We start from the raw sequence: 20,977 nt of genomic DNA on the forward strand, positions 1-20,977 counted from the left end.
CTGAGTACACTGTGCAGAGCATAAAACAGCACCACCTGCTGTTGTCTATCAGCCAGGCAGTGCAACATGTCAACTTGTGACTGATATAGTCACACCATATGAAACAAACTCTTGCCATTGCAATAAATGGAAATATCCACAGGGAAATAGGAAATGCAAGGACAAATAGGCTCTGATAGTGATTTTTTTTTTTATTAAATGTTGTTACATCCTCAAGATGCCATGCTAAATAGCACAATCAAAGTCATCAACAAGCATAAACATGTACAAGGAGACCGTATTCAAACGTTGTTCTCTTGCAGTAGGCTACTACACAACACTCATATGAAGAATACCTGAGTGCCACACAGGATGTTATGCTTTTGAAGTACCAGAACCTCAAATGGCCTATCCCTTCAATAGAAATCTGAAATCTGTAGCCTAAATGGGACAAGTGCATGGAAGCATGATGCACATAACTGATTATTGCACATTTGAGTATTGTAGCACCAACTACATGGCCATTTAGCAGGCAATCCTATCCCGAGTGGCTTAGTAGCCTTGGTAACCAAGTGGAGCGGCCAAAACAGACAATGCAATTTGAATTCAGCCAATAATAACAAGTAACGTCTCGTGTAAAGGAAAGGAAAGGTACTATGTTTATGTTTACCAGGGTAACTGGACTAAGCTCAAGAACGTGTTTACAGCCAGACCCTGCTCATAGAACATTTCATGGTAGGGGTTCAATGCCTTTACACTTACAGTACATACATTACGAAGTGAAAACGATATTGTACACATCATAACTCAATAAACTCATGAGTCAAATAAGCGTTGATCATAGCTATTACATTATTACATCACTGTTACTGGCTGCTCCATCTCTCTCCCCGGCTCTAGGCCCCTCTACACCTCCCCCTACCGCTCAACAGTGGAACAGTCTTAAAATGTTTAGTTTTTGAACACAAATCTTGTAAAAAATGGGTCCCTGACACAAAATCTTTTCAAGAAGTTTGAGAACCACTGCATTAGGCAAATGCATAGGTAAATGGCAGAAAGTGACATGGGCAGCTAGGGGAATTGTGTGGAATTTTGCCAAAACTAATTTAAGCACATTATTTAATTAATTATCCTTGATGCTGCACATAGCTAGGCTATAGCCTACTACATATTTATACACAAAACACCACAGGTGCCTCCCTGGAACTTGACATAACAGAGCTGGAAGTAAGACAAAATACTTTGAAATGAAATTTTTTTTATTACGTTATTAGGGAACCTATATATATTTTCTTTTACAAAAAAAAAGAAGAAAGAAATAATCATTTCAGGCAACCAAATATTCATTGGGCAGTAATGCTGATAATTGAGTTGCAGTTTAAAATGTGAATTTGCTGCTTTGAATGATTCTTCAGAAAATGCCTCCAGTTACTCTGAAATAAACTTGAAACAACACAAAACAAATGTCAGTTACTGGATATGTTCACGTCTTTATACACTTTTAACATTTATTAATATGCAATGTTTCCAGCAGCTTTCTGTCTTTTTTTAAGTGTAACATTCAATACCTCTCAATTTCATCATGAAGCAAAGGGAAATTGTTTAATTACTTAAATTCTGAACAAATCAACACACATTTAGCATATAATATGAAGCTCTTTACTAAATATAGAGTGCAAGGCAAGCAGCATTTTGTTATCTTTTGCAAGTACAACCTCAATCCTATAGGGAGCATTATTGCAGACAAAGCTATATCTAACTGAAGCAGAATGTTCTCCAAAGAGGCAAAGCACTTCACATTCAAAATGCAGGTTTTCAAGTAGCTTCATGAACACCAACCGACAGAAACACAGCGCAAATCAAGCTAAGAAAACTCAGAACTCTGTTTACAGACAAGTCTATATTTTTTTGTCTCATGTAGCCTACCTGGTCACACAGAGCCTACTGTATTTCCATCTCTCAAAACATGGACCACTTTAGAGGTGGCATTTCTTTAAATGAAAAAGGACAGAATCATGTAGTAGCAATCAACTAACACAATCATTCAAAAGCTCACATGAACAAATGATCAGTTTCATTCCAATATTCGCCAATATCAACCATTTGAAAAAGTGACACTAAAAACGTACAAAATGATTGATGGATTTAAAACAGATTGTGATACTTGACTGAATAATGATTAATGATTCACAGTACAGTGGCCAAAAGAAGGCAAGATATCTCCACTGGACCACTTCATAGAAGTAACATAGAACAAAAGACTAAGTTGCTCAACATTTCATGTTGCACTTACACAATCAGTATGGTCTTCCATTGCACATCAAACATTTGAAATAGATAATACTGTATGAAAGATTAAAAATACAAAACACATGGAAAAGCTTGCCCTTGAACTAATTTATGGGATATATGAATGACAAATACTGGCACAAATAAAGACATCATTAAATCAATACAAATCAGTTTGATAGGGTATAATAAAAAGTTGTGATTCATTTATTCAGAAAGACCAACCCACTGATCTTACAGATATTAAGCTGACCTAATTAATAATTAATAGTGATACAGTACCAGATGTTTTTTTATTATGTCAAATACAGTATGACTTGCTGCCTGAAATGGACTTAAGATGCGTCCATAATTCAAAAATAATTATTAGCTATATATAATATATCTATCACAAGACTAGTCCTATTATAATCAGTCAGTCAACTAAAGAGTGAATCGATGTCATTGGCACTACAGTGGCACAAGTCCCATTCAGGACTGGCCATTTAATCCATTCAAGAATGACTGGATTAATCATATTTTTTCCGCAATGTCCTGTTTAAGCAGGGTGTTTCATTTGTTTATTTAACAGAATAATTTAACAATACTAACTTGCATGCCTTCAAAATTATAATCACTTAGCCTACAATGATTTGTAATGTTGTTTTCTTTCATGAGCATTCACATACAGTAGGTTACCATTGCCAGTTGTAAGGATTGTTTGTAAGTCATTTGCATGTGTAAGACCTTCGACACCATTTATAGGTCAAATCCATAACCATATCTCTTTGCTTTGTAACATCACAGATAGATCATATTTTCACTTAAGCCTTTGAGTAACATTGGCTAAGGCCACAGCAAATGCCTGCACCGCTGAAAAAGGATATTGGAAATCCAGAATATATGCATTCCCGTCAATTCTCCCAAATTGCATTACCTAAAGGAATATAAAGAAAATAGCATTAGGGACATAGAAGACAAGGTGGATACAAAGCTTCCATAGATATTTCTTACACAATAGCATAATAATTAACATGGAATCAACAATTAATTATTTCCATTTTACTATAACATCAAGTAATTAAGTTTAAAAAGAATATCATACTTGTCTGCCATCCAGCTCAATTTGAAAATTCTTCGCTGACTCCTGGGTAACACGACCTCCAAAGTCAAGCTGGTAGACCTGTGTGGCTTCATTCCATAAGGGCTGTTTGTTGGCCATGACATAGACAAATCCCTGACTCCCCAAACTGCGGTCCTCTCTCTCGTTGGCCTTGCGGCACTTGATCTCCTCCAGCTCATTTGCCATGCGCAGGCTGCGCTTGCTCTTCCAGCTTTTTTTACTATTCTGATTCTGGTTCATGAGTTCATCGCCAGAGATGAAAAGCTCTGGCTCACTTTCTGAACTGTCTTGGAACTCATTGGTGGTTCTGCTCATCTTCTTGGTCTTGTTGAGTGGCTCTCTCTGGCCCTTAGGCTTCTTCTTGTCTCTGCCGCCAAGCCTTGGGCTCGATATGAGAGTGTTGAAATCGGAGAGTGCGCGTCCCTCCTTTCTGGATTTTCCTTCTGAGACGGTGGGCATGTTGGAATCCTCGGCTCTGCTGTCGAGCCTCTTGCGGCTCTTCTTGCTGAAACGCTCAGATTCCTGTGGGACGGGGCTTTCGTTCAGGGATGATGGCTCTGGGAAGTTATTAGCAGACTCCGCCAGGTCCACTGTTGCACCTTTTGATGGAAGAAGCTCCGTTGGAGGAGGTGGAGGAGGTAGAGGGGGTGGTGGAGGTGGTGCAGTTGGAGGAGGTGGGGACAGAATCGGCTTCTCTAACAACTGATGAGTTTTGGTGGGGAGGGGTGGTGGATGGGATCCTGGATGAGCTGGGGGGTCTTGCATAGGAGGTGGGCATGGGTAAGGATTCCAGGGGTGCAAGTTAACAGGGTGCAGCTGAATTCCTGCACATGCACTGGCACCTGGGTACATCGGAGGGAGAGGGCAGCAGGCCAGGTTAGCCAGGCTGGGCGGGTACCCAGGTGGCAAGACCAGGCTGGGGTCCTGCTGGGCAAAAGGGACTGGGGCCACGACCTCATTTGGAGGGCACTGTGATGAAGGGCTCTGTACAGTCTGTAGTGGGGATCCATTGTGGCCAACACTTGGAGGAAAGGGTGAGAGAGATATCTGGTAACCTGAGGGGAAAGTGAGAGTGCTAGTGCTTGGACTTGTGGGAGGCTTGGTTGTAAGTACAAAAGGGATCCGGGACATGTCCAAGTGCTGAGCTTGACTGAAGATGAGCGGGGGTGGTTTGTGTGGTGCCGGTGGGGGGGCTAACATATTCTGTTCTGGGGAGAGCCAGAACTCCTCTGTGGTGGATGGGTCCCACTGGTAAGGCGGTGGGCGTTTCACCGTCAAGCTGACATCACCAAGAGTCAGGTGACGCACAGACTTCTCAAGTTGACACTGCTGACCTAAAGACTCATCTTCAGTAAAGGCAGAGTTGACATACACTGTTCTGTCCCTACTGTTTTCAACAGGATTCAGAAGATTATAAGATGATTGAGAGGCCAGAGGTGAGGAACTTTTGGAGTGCACAATGATGGTGCTGTGATGGGCACCTTTACCTGGAGGGAAGTCCTGCCTAACCACCGTACCACCAGCAATACCACTACTGCTGGTCCCACCACCACTGACACTAACACTTGTGCTGCTGCTATTGCTGCTACATTGAGTGCATGTATATAAAGCAGTAGACACCCTCTGCTGATAAGAGAGAGCCAGTGCACTATTCATCTTAGCCTTGGTGGGAAGGGTTCTTGAACTCTCCATCATCAGAGGTACTTTGAGACTTATGTCTCTGCGGTCACGTCTTAGGGTGGCATGAATCAGACTGTTATCAATTCTTTGGGGAGGAGGAAGTGTTGCTGTAACTTGATTTGCCGGATCTGGGTAAGGGGGTGGGTCTCCACTGGGTATTGAGTAACGGGGTACTGAGAGACGGCTTAGAGTTGCTGAGCTGTAGGGGAGCTGTATTTTTTTATTCTCTGATGAGGTGACTTTGAGTGTTGCTGAGCCCCCAATGCCTTGAACAGTGTAGGTATTCTGGTTGCGAATGAGGCGCCTGCGTGGTCGACAAACCTCCTCCACATTCCCACTGCTGTCAAAGGTGGTGATCCTTTCATATCCCAAAGGTGTTGGGTACTGTAGAGTGATAGGGTGAAGCAAGAACTCGTCCTTTTTCAGACAGGGATCGGGGGCCAGGACACTCGGACTGTCACAGTTCGTGATTAGGGTTTGAGGAGGACCCGAGGTGGCCGCCGCAGGTGCAGACACCACAGTGCCAGGATACGGAGGAGGCGGATTCACCTTCCTCATCTGGATCTCAATTGACCCATCTGTTTCAATGAAGGAGGGTGGTAAGGACCGGGGCAGGCTCGGCTTCAGCGTGTGCCCATGCTCTCCCCTGTCCAGCCCAGGCTCTGTGGTAGGAGGAGGAGGGATCTGTGGCAGCAGGTGAATCTGCTGCAGGGAAATGGTTGGATAGCCAGATGGAGGCGGGGGCAAGGAGATCTGCATCTTCAGTTGTTGTTGCATTTGTTGATGCTGCCTCTGCATCTGCTGATGCTGCTGCTGAATCTGTTGATGTTGCTGCTGAAGCTGCTGCTGCTGCTGTCTCATCTCCAGGATCTGTTGCCGAATCTGCTGCTGTTGCTGCTGCATCTGCTGTTGCTGTTGCTGCATCTGCTCATGTTGCATTTGCATCTGTTGCTGTTGCTGCGCTAGTTGGTGCTGGTGCTGAAGTTGCTGTTGACTTGGCACCTGCTGTTGGCTTTGTGGTATTTGTTGGTGTTGCTGCTGCTGCTGTTGTTGTTGTTGTTGTTGTTGTTGTTGCTGTTGCTGCTGCTGCTGCTGTTGTAGTAGTAGTTGTTGTTGGTGGTGATGTAGTTGTTGTAGCTGTTGATGTTGCTGCTGCAATTGCTGCTGCATTTGCAGTTGCTGTTGTTGCTGCTGCTGTGTTTGGTGATGTTGTTGTTGATGATGGTGCTGCTGCTGTTGTTGTTGTTGTTGTTGATGATGATTATGATGATGATGATGTTGCTGCTGTATCTGTGGATGCTGCAATTTCTGCTGCTGTTGTTGTGGTTGCATCTGATGTGAATGCTTTGACTGCTGTTGGTGAGTTTGCTGTGGATGAGACCTCTGTGAATGTGGTTGGGGTGGAAGATGGTGGGGCGGCGGTGGAGGTGGTAGAGTACCAGGAAGAAGAGGACCCATCTCCAGCCCATTAAAGATCACTTGTCCTGGGTTAGCATATCTAGCTGGCACTGGGTACGGTGATGTAACTGCATCCTGGCTGTGATCAGGAACAGGTGCTGCTGCAGCAGCTGCGGCTGCAGCAGCAGCAGCCGCTGCTGCAGTGGCTGTGGGATTGGTCAAAACGTCAAGTTGAATATTCTGATTGGCCAACAGAGACTGCACTAGACCAATACTCTGAGTTGGGGACATGGCCTGGGCGGGGCTGTGGATAGGAGCAATAGGAATGTTGACTGTACACGGAGGGTTGTCTACTGCCACCCCAGAGGAACCCATCACTAGAAGGAATGAGGAAGAGAGAGCATGTAATAGGTGACATAAGTAATAAATGTGACATGTACAAGAGATTTCCAGTGTTCAAAATAGTATATTGTGCATTAACGCATTCATTTGTTCATCTGATACTAATTTATTCAATTCTTCATTAATACCTGGCAAGTCATCCTCATCCTCACTGAAGACATTGGGGTTAAAAACAGGTAAGCTCATGAAGTCCAGGGATATCTTTCTTACTTCTGGGAGGTAGATGGTCATCTGTCTTGGTTGTAGATGAAGCAAACTGGTCTTGTAGATTACTGAAAGATATTCACCATTTATATGACAGTAAGAATTGCGTCTAACTTATTCATTTTACTTAGAACGTATACGTAACTTTGAAACTCTATTATTCTCAATTGAAAAATCTAACAAATTGACATTTGAAGATTTGTGTAATGTCTATTCTCTAATGACTTATTTTGACATAATTACCTGCACCAAGATTGGCAGGCAGGAAGGAAGCAAGTCCAACAATTTTGAACTTTGTTCCCCAGATGTTTGATGTAACTTGAGCTAGGTAATTGTGCTGCAAAGTAAAAGCAGAAATACAAAGAAGGAATAATTAATGACAAAGAAACTCACTAAAGACACTAAAGTTCAGTCTAAAGGCTGTATTGTAATTACTTGTGCATGCAGAGCATGCAAGTAATAGTTTTCGTCCAGTGCTTCGATGTGTATGTCGCCGTTTGATGCGTATGCGCCGTGCCAGCGTATGACGTAATGACTACTTGATACATATCGTCATTACGTCACCATCGAAAACCAATTACACCCTGTTATTGGGTCCTTTAATCCACATCTTTATTATGTCATCATTGAGAGCTAGTTGTACCAGTTATACCCTGACGTCATATGCTGCTACGATACATACGCATCAAACGGGGCATACGCAAAGTAACCACAGTATACCGCTAATCAACTTACAAATGACATATACATATACATAGAGGCATTTCCTTTAATCCACCTGACACTGATCGACATACTGTATACGTCACCATCGAAAGCCGTCACTAGGTACGTAGCAAATAGCTAAACCTAATAATTCAATATTTCAAACGTTCTTTCACAGAGAAGCTGAGATTTGACAGTTTGTAGCGGTCGACAGTACGTGCGCTCTCTGCTTGTGCACACTTGTGTGCAACAAGCAAGTAGGCACTCGACAGAGTGCAGTTCTAGTTAATACCTGGATCTAACATAGTTTACTATATTAATGCAGTATGCTTTGTCTTATGTTTTTTCAGTGGCATGGAAAGGATTTTGCTGCAATTATCAGGAGCAGTTTGTTTTAATACATTTCCACCTTGCTTATTACTGGAAACGTCACTCATTGTTAGCACGTTGGGACCGTAGGACAGGTATACTCGTCCTGAATAATTCATTTTGTGCCATGCATTGGTTACGCATGACGAGCAGGCGTTTAATATCGCTAGAAGTAGAACATTGCCTTGCTGTGTTTCATTCTTTGAACCGCTCTGGTTGATCCCCTGGTTGATCCCTCCCGCACCGTTTGTATTCACTCAACCACACTCAACACACTCAACTACCCTGTTTTAGGCCGTGTCTTTGCAGGCTTCAAGCTACGTGCAACACAAAATGTCTTTGGGAAACCTAGCTATTGGTGTTTTCTAGAGCTCATTTTAGCTCAGTAACACTAATACTTTAGCATTCAATATGGAAGCCTAAAATGGATGCGCATCACAGTGGAATGGCCAGAAATCCCCAGCAACCAAGCGCCTTAACACCTTCGTCCAGCAGGCGCCACTCAATGTGTTAAAGGTTTTATGACATTCATTTTCATTTCTTTTTCTTTTTTCTTTTAGGTTTTATGACCTCAATTACACCCAAAAAACCTGAACTTTGAACATTCAGTGGATTTTCTGTGGTCTGAAGTTTTCTTTGGGGTTTTTTGGGCCTTTTGAGCTACAATGAAAACAGGCAACACAGTGAAACAGTGACATCTGCTGGCAAATCCCATTGACATATATGGGATTTGCAGTAAGTGATGTCACTTACTGCCGGCAAATCAGAGCACCTGTTTGAGCCAGAAAACCCCAGATCACAGAAAATCTACTGAATGTTAAAAGTTCATGTTTTTTGGGTGCAATTGAGATTAGAAAACCTAAAAAAAACAAGAACAATTCCAAAACCTTTTTTTTAATGTCACAATCCCTTTAAGCGTATTACAACCCTTACATAAGGCTAGGGACTGTAGGGACAGTATGAAACCACCACAGCATGAGTGGTTACAGTTTTTGAATCACATTGTTATATACTGTACCTCTGTGATTCCATCCATTGAGAACTCTCTACGCGTCAGACTGGGGGACCGAACTGGAGGCTTCTTTGTTGGCAGTCTTGGAGATCTTGGGCCTTCCTGATGAGCGCGTGAGAGTTTGGGAGATTTTCTAGATTCCATGGTCATCCTTCAAAACAAAGGAGTTACTTATCTGTACCTTCAATGAGGCATTTTAGAATCAGAATACAACTTGCTGATGGATGATAGATACATTGTATATGATATGGAATCAAACCAATGTTTAGTATGTAATTCCTTATAATTATATTTATAGTTTACTTTAACATGGTAGAAGTATCATTTGTAATCCGTTTTGGATTTGCACCATATGGCAATACAATAAAACACAATACTTCTGACAACATGCAGTACCTTACACTTTCTAAATTGGTGTGACAGATCCAATAACATGCCACTCATTCAGCATTGAGTATGATGGCTGTACATTGTGTGAATTGACTCAATTTGTATGACCTAGCAAGTTTAGGTAAGCCTTCAGGGGGTTCCAGGGGGTCCCCAGCTAAATGATAGGAACAAATTCAATTTGGTTCCATTTGTACACTCTCAGAGTTAAATTAACAATGAGGATATTATCGTGTGGATTGGGGTCCCAGAGATAAAGAGGTCTGTGGTTTGTCCTAATGCATACAAAACTGGAGATCTTTGAAATTAAAAGGGTTGAGAATAACAGAGGTAACCTGTTTCCTCGTGATAACTTCGGTGATTTCTTCCCAACCCACTCATCACTCAGCTCAATGTCACTGGAGTCCGAGCAGTTACAGCTGTCAGTGTAGGCGATCATGGTATTCACACAAACCTCATCTGGGGGGAAAAAAGGAAAAAAGAAAGAAATTATATTGACGGTGAATTTGCATTAGAATTAATATAATTATTTTCATCAGACAGGAATAAATGGCATACAGTATACAGTTTAAAGAAAAAGGGACATTTGAGGGTCGTGGTGGATAAGCTGTGTGCAAAATAAATGCAGAATCCTGGGATCTGGTTCAGTTTATGGGGAGTGTTGGCTGGGAGGGGGAGTAGGACTAAGGCCCTATACGTCCTATCTGGGGGGGGGGGGGGGGGGGGGGTCAAATTATGACAGGCAATTCCTGCTGTCAAAAAATTACCCCCCAGTCAAAAAACACTTTGTTTGAAATAGACAGGCATGCTTTCCAAGGTGTATTGTATACCCAGAAATGTCCCCTAACTCCAGTGTCAGGTCCACAGACCCTGACACTGACATTCTTATTGAAGGTATTCAGGTAGTATCAGAATTTAAATATCTTGGAATTACACTAGACTCAAACTTGTTAAAAATGTAGCCAATAAAATCAAATTCAATTTATCCAATTTCAGACACATAAGACCATATCTAACAACAGATGCAGCCAAACTCTTCATGCATGCTATGATTTTTTCACACATAACCTACTGTTTCACAACCTGGTCACAGACAAATCAGACAACTTTAAAACATAGAATCACTTTACAAACAGACATTAAAAACACTGGATCAAAAGCCCAACCGTTACCACCATTGCCATATAGTTCAAAAGTACAACTTATTTAATTTTGACGGCTTTAAACATTTTGCAGATGCCTGCCTCATTTTTAAGATCTTAAATGGACTTGCACCCCCACCACTGAAACAGTTCATAGATCGAACGGACAGTGGTGGCAGAACAACAAGGGCAACTACCAGAGAGGACTGTAAAGTGCCAATCAGACGTAGTGTTTGGTAAAACAGTCTTCTCTGTTAGAGCCTCCCATGCATCACTGGAACAGTCTCCCTACAGAATTAAGAGAGACCTCCAACTATCTGACCTTCAAATTCAACCTGAAAAGGTGGCTAAAAACAACTCAAATCTGTAATCATGAGTAACTAACTATCAGCACTATTTAGTATTTACCACCGGCGTCATTTCTCACTTCACTTGCCGTTGTTCTGTCCCCTGTACCATGTCGATCTGTTCCTGTATTGTATTGTGTTTTTGTATGGACGTAGTGTTGGGTGCTTGCACACTACACTTTGTCTTCTTTTATCTGTATTGTATTGTGTTTTTGTATGGACGTAGTGTTGGGTGCTTGCACACTACACTTTGTCTTCTTTTATCTGTATTGTATTGTGTTTTTGTATGGACGTAGTGTTGGGTGCTTGCACATATGCACACATGGCATCAACGCATGGTGTTGTGTGCAAGCACACTACACTTTGTCCTTCTTTTTTATCATTCATTTTTTAAGAGCCTGCCCAGGGACTACAGATGAAATTTAGCTTCGGCTCACTCTGGCCCATTTACATTGATGTGAAAACTGACATGTTGATTAATGAGCTTTGTCCCAGTCAAATAAATAAATAAATTAAATAAATAAATGAGTCCTGACACAATCTACCTATTATATAAAATAAAAAATAAAATGGGTCATTACGCTTCTGCAGGTTCCTTTCTTTTCTGAGGGGCGCTAGCCCTAACAATGTTCATCTTATTCATGCGCCCCGAAAACTCGTGATGAATGAATATCAACATCCTGATACTGGGGGGTCACTACCTGTGAGTCAAGTTGAGTCTCTTCTGTCCTTACCTTTCTTTTTCTCTCAGCTGAAGCATAAATGCCTTACATAACCTTAACAGAAGCAGATTTTGTTTTTGTTTTGTGGGACTGGACGCCGGTAGCAACGGCAGCATCAAATTCATCACACAGACTATTTCTGTATTGTATACCCAGAAATGTTCCCTAACTCCTGTCCTGACACAATCTACCTTATATAAAATAAAATGGGTCATTACTCCTCTGCAGGTTCCTTTCTTTTCTGAGGGGCGCTAGCCCTAACAATGTTCATCTTATTCATGTGCCCCGAAAACTCAGCAAGATCCTAAAAATCAACAGGCCCCCCAAAAATCTGCATGCCCCTACGTCCCCTGAAGTCATGTGGCAGCCATGTTTGCTTTAAGCATGCCCCCTGTGACGTACAAAAGCAAACAAAAGTGCCCCTCACTTCACACAAGTGTGATTTTTTTTAACTCAAGTGATTTGGACTTGGAATGTGAATGTGCTCTTGTAATGGATCCCATGTTTTTATGACACTATTAACACAATTATGACACTATTTTAGAAGCTGTTAAATTATATCTATAACACTGTGTCGTGTGTGTGTGTGTGTGTGTGTGTGTGTGTGTGTGTGTGTGTGTGTGTGTGTGTGTGTGTGTGCGCGCGTGCGTGTGTGTGTGTTAAGTAGTTCGATTTGACTTGACTTAAGCAGACATTACAATATAAATACCATACCAAATGGAGATGACAAGACAGTAAGTAGTATTAAAGTAAGAATGTATTAACATATAATTATTAACCTCTGCTTAGTGCTTTACAGACAGTTCACTGCTTTCAAGTCTTAACCAACCTGTTTTGCTGTCTGTTTTTGGGTCCATGATGACAAACTCAGGTCTTAACTTGCTAATGCGCCGTCCTTTGAGGATAGGCACCAGTCCCCCCAGGTGTTCCAGGTAGAGGGTGTAGCAGGGCCCTCCTGCCTCAGGGTTCTCCTCTGCTCTCTTCATGGTGCAGTGGAGACGCTCATTTCCAGCTGTAGGGTAGCTGACAAAGTCACGGATGTTGTTTGGATCAGGAATCGGAGGCTAGAACAAAGAGAGGAAAGCACACCAGATGGTGGTCATTCAGGACCAAAAGTTTCACAATAAAGTCATCTCATTATTGCTGAACTGCTTGTTCAGTAAGTTGTCTATAGGATTACTGAAGTGTGTGCACACTCAGTGACAAAACCCAGAAACAAATTAAGGGATATAATAAAAACAGTGATGAATGAAATACAGAATTATAAATTAGAAAATTGTACAGGTTACCAAATAACCAATTAAAGGCCATTGTAAGTTTGTGTATTTGGTCAGTATACCTTGATGGTGGGTATGAAAGCAGTGGTCACGTAGGAACACAGGAGTGAGGGCATGTTCAATTTGCCCACGTCTCTCTCCTCTCGCAGTGCACTAGCGATGCCCTGCTGGCATAGCAGTTGGAGGCTGGCCACCCTATGTTCTACACGCACCACATACAATGCTGGTCCACATGCCAGAAAAAGACGTGAGTCTCTGTGGCCCCAGCAGATGGTAGTGATGGGTCTCTGAAAGACAGGCATTGATAGAAACAGAGTGATAGTGAACAACAATGTATGAATTCACAGTGTGTACTATTTGTGACACTGTATGTTCTGTTCCTATAAGTATTGCCAAAGCAAACCCCCTCCAAATATACAGCATTCCATTTTCTATTGTAATGTATTAATTTCAATCGAAGCATAATGAAAACTATCAGTGCGTATCTGTGTGAATGCAGTATGTTTGAAATCCCCATTTAACCCCATTTAACCACTAGATTTATATACAATTTAAAAACAATAAATAATGACAAAATATGTTATTTGGGGTTTGTCACTATTGTAATTGATTTTGTATGAACAATAATTCATTCTAATAACTTATACACAATGTTTGAGCCATATAAGTCTGTGTATGTGTATGTCTGTATATAACGTACCAAAATCCATGAATTCTTTTTTGATAAATCAGACTCTGAACGTGGAAAGGTGTGGGTTTGCGCACAAGCAAAAATGATGTGCAGCCCAATTTGTTTAGAAATATATATAATACAGTTGGGTGGATGAAGAATTAAAGGAATATTACAGAGCACTAACCTGTGCAGGTGTCTCTAAAGTGTAGATGTGCTCCCCTTGGACATTATAAAACTTGACAAGGGCATTCCTCATGATGGAGGCACAGGCAGAGTCAGCAGTGAGCCCGTGTCTCTCCATCCCAGCCACTGCCAGGAGATCTCCTTGGGAGCACCACTGGACCACAACATCTGTCGAAAAGAGTGCAGGGGAGTTTCTTCTATTGTTAAAATGGAGGGGGAGGCCACACTGCTTAGAGCAGTAGCCAACCCAGCAAATGAAATGAAACATCATTAATGTGATATAATTTTGAGCTAAGCACTGCACTAGTCATAATTCATCAGTGCCATTCTTCAGCCTGCTTAGAAACAAAATCCATCTCTGCCAGGAGATCATGTTTTCAACTTTGTCTGTGTGTCCGTTATTGTCCTACTCTTGCATTATTCTGTGTTGGGGGAAAGTATAAGACATTTATTTGTGTTTTAATTGCTAATACAGTGAGAGACTACTCCTTTGGATCAGAAACCAAGATTCATTATAGTGTTATTATTAAGAGATTCACTCTTTCCCGGACTGCTACCTAGTGTATCATGAGGTTAGGTTTCTTGTTTAAGGACTTTAGTATTCTGTACCATACAATTGTATATAAGCACAGAACAAAGAATGTTTGCTTTCGCCATCTTTGTTGAAGAAAAGTCTGGGCAATTACGGTATGTTTTAATTTCTTTATGGCAGTGTGAATATTTGTTGACTAAGACTAGGACTAAAAGACTAAGGTTTTTGTTGACTAAGACTAGATAAATGACTAAATGCCTGTAGGTTTAGGCACATAACCATGCACATCAGGTAGCCCCTTATTATTAGGGCATGCCGCCAGGTGGAGATTTGCGTTCTACTTAGCACAACTTTCTAGTGATTTTACAGTGTCACTAAAACAGTATTTCTCATGCATTCACATCTGCAAAAGTTACATTTATACCTTACAGTACCTTTGAGTCCTGAGTGGATTATGTGGGGCGAGAGGTCATCATAGTTGTTCATTAAACTGATATCTCCTGATAAGAAGCTGACTGTCAATAAAGGCTTCACTCTCCGCACTTAAAAGAAAGAAAGAAAGGCACATAAACTTCCCTTTTCACACATGCTCGTTGAATGCAATACATGTCGTGATTATTATTATTCACACGGGTGTGATTTTTTTATAATAATAATATGCTATGACACTCTAGCACTATGACGCTCTAGCACTAGCTCTAGCACTAGAACCTTAGTGATTATAAAGCTTAGCTAATAAGCTTAGCTAATAATGTATTAAGTAACTATAAGACATGTACAGTATACCTACACATGCTCACTCCCAGGTTGTAATATATTTAGGGCAAAATCTACTGTCGCGTCAGACGTTTGACAAAACAGGAAAACCTATCATAATGCTCCCAGTAGTCTTGCGTCAAGTAACTGACAATGGAATGTAGAGAGAACTAGTAAAAACATTTAAAACAAGCACGTTTTTTTTCCTTTTTGTTTTAGTTGTCAATAGACTTAGAATCAGCATGTGCCGATCAAACATCTGATGCTTGGTCAGATGTTGCCCAACTTGTCCCATAGTACAACCTGGGTGTGGTTAAACGCTATATAATGTGGGAATTTGGGAAAGCATTTTTTGTACCTAAAGGAGGAACAGTGTCATCAGAGTCGGTGTCACTCTCTGTACTATCCTCCACCAGGAAACTAGGGCAGTTCCATGACATATTCAGGATGCCGTCAGACTCATGGAGCAGAACATGGGCTAACATCCGTCCATGGCAATCCATCACAATGACCTGACCATCCGCTGTACCGAACAACACCTGAAGGGAGCATCATGTATAAGCATAACCTTGCATATTCAAAACAATTACTTTACAGTAAATGGAGAAAGAAAACAATCTGTTCCAATACATCCAATGTAGTACACATTTCTTATTACTACATTTCATTAGTTCACTAAATATTTATAAAACCCAGAGACAGGTGATAGGAAAAAAAATTCGTGGGCCTACCTGCTGATCATCAGGCGTCCAGATTCCACAGGTGATTTGACTCTCCAGGTTAATTTCTGAGGACCAGTGTCTTTGGCCACTGACTGACCCGACTAACACAAAGCCATCCCTATAGGCAATGAGAGCCTGGGTGCCATCATGGGACCAAGTGAAGTCACTCACCTAGTGGACAAAGATATTCACCTTTGAATAATTCTCTGAATGAACAGTAGTTCTCAATCATACATTTTCAAGGTCACGGTCAAGGACGCCCAATTTGATGCATAGTAGGCCATGGACCTGAAAGGATTTTGTGTCAGGTCCACAATGCATCACTTTGAGACTTGAGATGAACTTTTTGATTGGCTATTTTTGAGTAGCCAATACTGTGTATACCTATCTATCTATCTATGACCGGTGTTGTTGAAACGTCAAAAAATTTTCAGTTTTCCAAAATAGGCAGTTACATTTCCAAATGGGAGAGGGAACTGTGTATGTGTGTGTGTGCATGCATGTGTCTGGTCTGGCTTTGTGTCCCGTCTGGCTGTGTGCACGCTGCACTGACTAGTTTTATTTACTTTCTGCTTGTGCATGCTTGAAAGCCTGTTTGAAAATGGCAACGCAAATTGTGCAGCACAAAGTATGCGTATATCAACAGCAGTGATGTCAAACCACATTAAAGCGAGACACCCAACGCCTTCACCCAAGCAAAGCAGAATGGCTGACTTCACGGTGAAACCTCCCCATTGTGATGACCGGCGGGCAGAAAAGATCACTGATTTGACAGCCAAAGATGCCTATTAGTGTTGCCGATGGATAAGGCTTCCGTGAGCTGATTGCATTTCCAAAATACACTGTGCCCTGTCGCCAAACAATTACATCGCGATGAGAGAGAACGTATGCTGAGGTAACCGGAAAGATCCTCCCAATACACTCTCGCCCCCATTTTTACTGAGGTTACGTTTAGGAGTACCTGGTGGCGACCGTTCCCAGGTCGCCAGATTTGATCTGGGCAACCGTGTTTGGGGTGAGCATTCGTGATCGCAGTTTGTGCTCTCCTCGATCGATCGATCCGATAGATAGATAGATAGATAGATAGATAGATAGATAGATAGATAGATAGATAGATAGATAGATAGATAGATAGATAGATAGATAGATAGATAGATAGATAGATAGATAGATAGATAGATAGATAGATAGATAGATAGATAGATAGATAGATAGATAGATAGATAGATAGATAGATAGGGGCATCATTGTATATTTGCACATGCATACCTGAGCACCACGATCGTTTACCAACTCCACAGACCATCTTCCCTCATATTGAATCCAAACAAAAATCCCTCCTTCCATGTCACATGTAGCAAGCTTCTGGAAGGGTTCATTCCAACGCACCAAAACGACCTACCAATGTCCAAAAAATGTGTTATTGCATTTACATTTCACAAAACACAAGGGGCTCTTTTATGTACAGATTATTACAAAGCGGAAAGAATATATCGCCTACACTTAGAACTGCTATACAAACATTTACACATAAAATATAAATTGTAACATCATAACATCACCGGTGAATATGATTTTGTTATGTTCATTTGGTTATGTCTGTGTTCTGTTATTGAACAACTATATAATTAATCGACAAATCTACCTTTCTGAATCTAATGTGTTCATTTTCCCTATTTTTGTATTGTGAAGTCATGAATACAATGAAAACCATTGTGCACATTGCATGAGTGTGACTGTAATTTATAGGTTTGATTTGTTGGACGGAGTTTGTTCTTGAAATGTACTGTAATTCTGCAAACTGTTAATAAATATTTCAATCAATCAATCAACCAATCAATCGAGTACTTTTTCACTGAGTGAATTAACTGAATAGAAAGCCTTTCTGCAAAACAGCATATGACAACGCATTTCATACTTAAGATACTGCTGGAATGGCTCACAGCTACACAAGTAGGCCTGATAACTTGTATTAGCCAATGTCAATATGTCAACCTTTTTGGGGGGTCATTCTTCACTCTGCTGTTATTAAAAGCAAAACAGAACATTTCTGTTTTGCTTTTAATAACAGCTCATTTATTCACTCATTTTGAAGCCATTTAATGGCTTCAAAAAGCCATTTAATGGCTTCAAAATGAGTGAATAAAATAAATGAAATCCACACCTCACTGTTGTGTCCTCGTAGGTTAAAGTTGATCCTCTGGGGGGTATTCCTGTCCCTCCTGCAGTGACTCGATGTAAAAGTCACCCCAACGACTCCTCTTCCGTTCCCCGTGGCGAGCCAGCCCTCCTCATAATAACGCCTCCGGCACACTGGCTTGTCCTTCTCGCTCTTGGGAACCCGGCCTTTCCAAGACAGGCAGAGGATGTTGGAGTCACTGCAGAGGATTGGACCGTGTTCCACAGCAGCCAACATCCCTACTGAGTGACCAGGCTGTAATGGGTTACAAAGAGGAAGAAGTGATTTAAAACAAAGGGAAACAGGTGTTTGTTTAAATGCTGTCATCATCACTGCTGGCTTTGTTTATGTAGTAATTTAACCACTTGTCTTGAACCCTATAGCATCTCTACGCGAGCGTTCAGCGAAAATAGTAGTTGCGACAGGTTGTGAGCTTGTAGATCAGCTATTTCCAAAGAAATTGGAAAAACCTTGAAAATCTTCAAATTTGGAAAATTAATCTCATATAGGGGTCCCTGGCACAAATTATTTTCAAATAAGGGTCTGTGGCCACATATCACTTTGGGGGGCATGACATGAAAATGTTTGAGAACCACTGTGCCAACATGAGAGCATGCAGTTAAACATACCTCATAGTTCCTGGACATGTTTGGTCAGAATGTATCCTCTGAAGGTGTCCATATTTTTATTCAGATGATGCACTGAAGTGGTATGACTGATCTCTTCCTGGTGCATTGCAATTCAATCTATGTGGAGGTAAAGGACATCATAAAGCCAAAGTGTGTCCAGCTCCCAATTTAGTGAATCAATGGACACTGTGCTTCAAAGTTTGTCATCATGTGAGGCTTCGTTGATACCAAGCCCATCCCATTATCTTCCAGTGGTGTTGTGTGGTTCTGGGGATCCGTATAGGCTACAATTCTGTTCAAAAGGAAGTACAGAAAAATACCCTTATTCAACAAGTAATGTTATATGGCTCCCTCTTAATATAGCCGCGTTGTCATTCAGTGAATCAACCTTGAAAATTCAGTTTTTCCAGTCTCTCTTGAGTCTTTTTTATGCAACAGCAACACTGCATTGAAGATCAGGACACAGTCTCCATGGGTACAGATAGACCGGTTTTCCCTTCTTATTATCTTACGTCAAACACCACCACCAGACATTATAGCCTGTATAGTGTATACCAACTAGACAGGGATGAGTAAAAAATAAATTAATCCAAATTATTAAGAAATGCATCGGCCTATTTCAGGTAGCAAAAACCTGCAAACAAACAAATGTCTAGCCTACTTACACACCACATATGCTCACACAATATGCAAGGACCGTCCTCTGCTGACTGGGTGAGGTTTTTGACTAATTCGAATTTACATCAAATGACTAGGTATTTCAAAGGCGCGTCTTTATCTCACCGCATGCACCAGTCTCTGAGCAATCTAAGCTGTCGAGGCGAGGGGGGGAAACATTGGGGGGGATGAAGATGAATCTCTAGTCATTCAAGGAAGATATAGATAACATTATGTAATTCAACACAGCCTACCTGATCCCGCTAATGTGAGCAGTCAGCGCTCTGTGCAGTCGTGTTGCCAGGCGCTTCTGCTGGTGGCTGCCTGGCGCACTTGCTTCATGGCTTCAAAACGGGTTGCCATGTGACAGACGTAGTAGGCAAATAGACCCGGTGTTTCCACTGTGAATTCGTGTAAAATATGTGCAATGTGCATCACAGGCTACACGAACCTGTTGAAACTTTCTTAATATGCATAATTAAGGCGTGCTGCTGCTTAGACTAATAATGATTGTGCACAACACAACAACTTAAAACACATTTATTGCTGTGTAGGGGCCTACCTCAGAAGGGGGATTTATTTCATAGTGGCAACCTCACACGAATCGAAACACATACCGCGTTGTCTTGTCTGCTGATAGCATCCATGCATCCACTTTCACAAATTCACAATGTCAACGAATTGGGTCGTCATTAGTTTTTTAACGTATGTAATAGGCCTAGCTTATACGTTTCACACATATATTTATATGAGAACAGTTGTTATTGCTTATTCACTTGTGCTTTCTTAAAATTATCTTTCCTTTTGTTAGAGCAGGCTAATACATTTATAGTAAAAAGCCACAGAAAAGACAGTAAATAAAAACAATAAAACTTTATTGTTTTTTTACATAATAGAACTATGAGGCATTGTGTCTATCTAAATATTTTTTCTTAAAGTTATTTTTATTCTTAAAACACATTCCTCAATCCTGATGGACAGACCTATAGCAGCTGCCAAGTCTCCTCAGTCCTCTTTACTGTGGTCTACTCATCATCTCATGGATAAAATAGGCTACTTGGACAGGGGAATATTGTGTATTTAAAGGACAACTTTCGTTTTTTTCAACCAAGGTTCATGTTTTAGGTTGTTATTAGAAAAAGTAAAAGATGAGTGTTAATCTTTTTTCATTTGCTGCTTTCTTTCGTTTTAGGGAATTTAGCTGTTTTTGACAGGGGGGCGGGGGCATTCGAGCATGGGGCTAAATATGTATTCTTTAACACAATTTTATGGTGATTTCTTTTTTTATGGTTTACTATAGTCCTAATAAACGTCAGGAAATTACATCTGGGCACAGAAGATCACAGGATCTACTGAATGTGAAGGTAGCCTACTGGGGGAAGGCTTATACTGTGTGTATAGGCTCAATATGTCAGTTTGTCACATTCAGTAGATCCTGTGATCTTTTGTGGCCAGATGTAATTTCCTGGCATTTATTAGGACTATAGTAAACCATGAAAAAATAAATCACCATAAAATTGTGTTAAAAAATACATATTTAGCCACATGCTCGAATGCCCCCGCCCCCCTGTCAAAAACTGCTAAAATCCCTAAAACGAAAGAAAGCAGCAAATGAAAGAAAATGAACACTC

At 41.1% G+C, this 20,977-nt stretch overlaps 1 protein-coding gene across 1 annotated transcript; it reads right to left on the bottom strand.

The window, feature by feature from the left end:
- Positions 1–1,354: 1,354 nt before the first annotated feature.
- On the bottom strand, positions 1,355–18,774 carry tulp4b (TUB like protein 4b). The gene is made up of 15 exons (XM_083791401.1): positions 18,690–18,774; positions 18,046–18,315; positions 17,151–17,279; positions 15,891–16,052; positions 15,518–15,698; positions 14,838–14,945; positions 13,873–14,039; positions 13,078–13,302; positions 12,568–12,802; positions 9,854–9,986; positions 9,147–9,291; positions 7,298–7,391; positions 6,979–7,122; positions 3,353–6,825; positions 1,355–3,184 (listed from the first exon to the last, which is right to left on the bottom strand). Exons 1-15 carry the CDS (start codon positions 18,705–18,707, stop codon positions 3,068–3,070), a joined length of 5,601 nt encoding a protein of 1,866 aa, XP_083647527.1. The 5' UTR covers positions 18,708–18,774; the 3' UTR covers positions 1,355–3,067.
- Between the last annotated feature and the right edge of the window lie 2,203 nt (positions 18,775–20,977).

The sequence above is a fragment of the Protomyctophum parallelum genome (genome assembly GCF_964188405.1).
Source record: "Protomyctophum parallelum genome assembly, chromosome: 20".
NCBI lineage: Eukaryota > Metazoa > Chordata > Actinopteri > Myctophiformes > Myctophidae > Protomyctophum > Protomyctophum parallelum.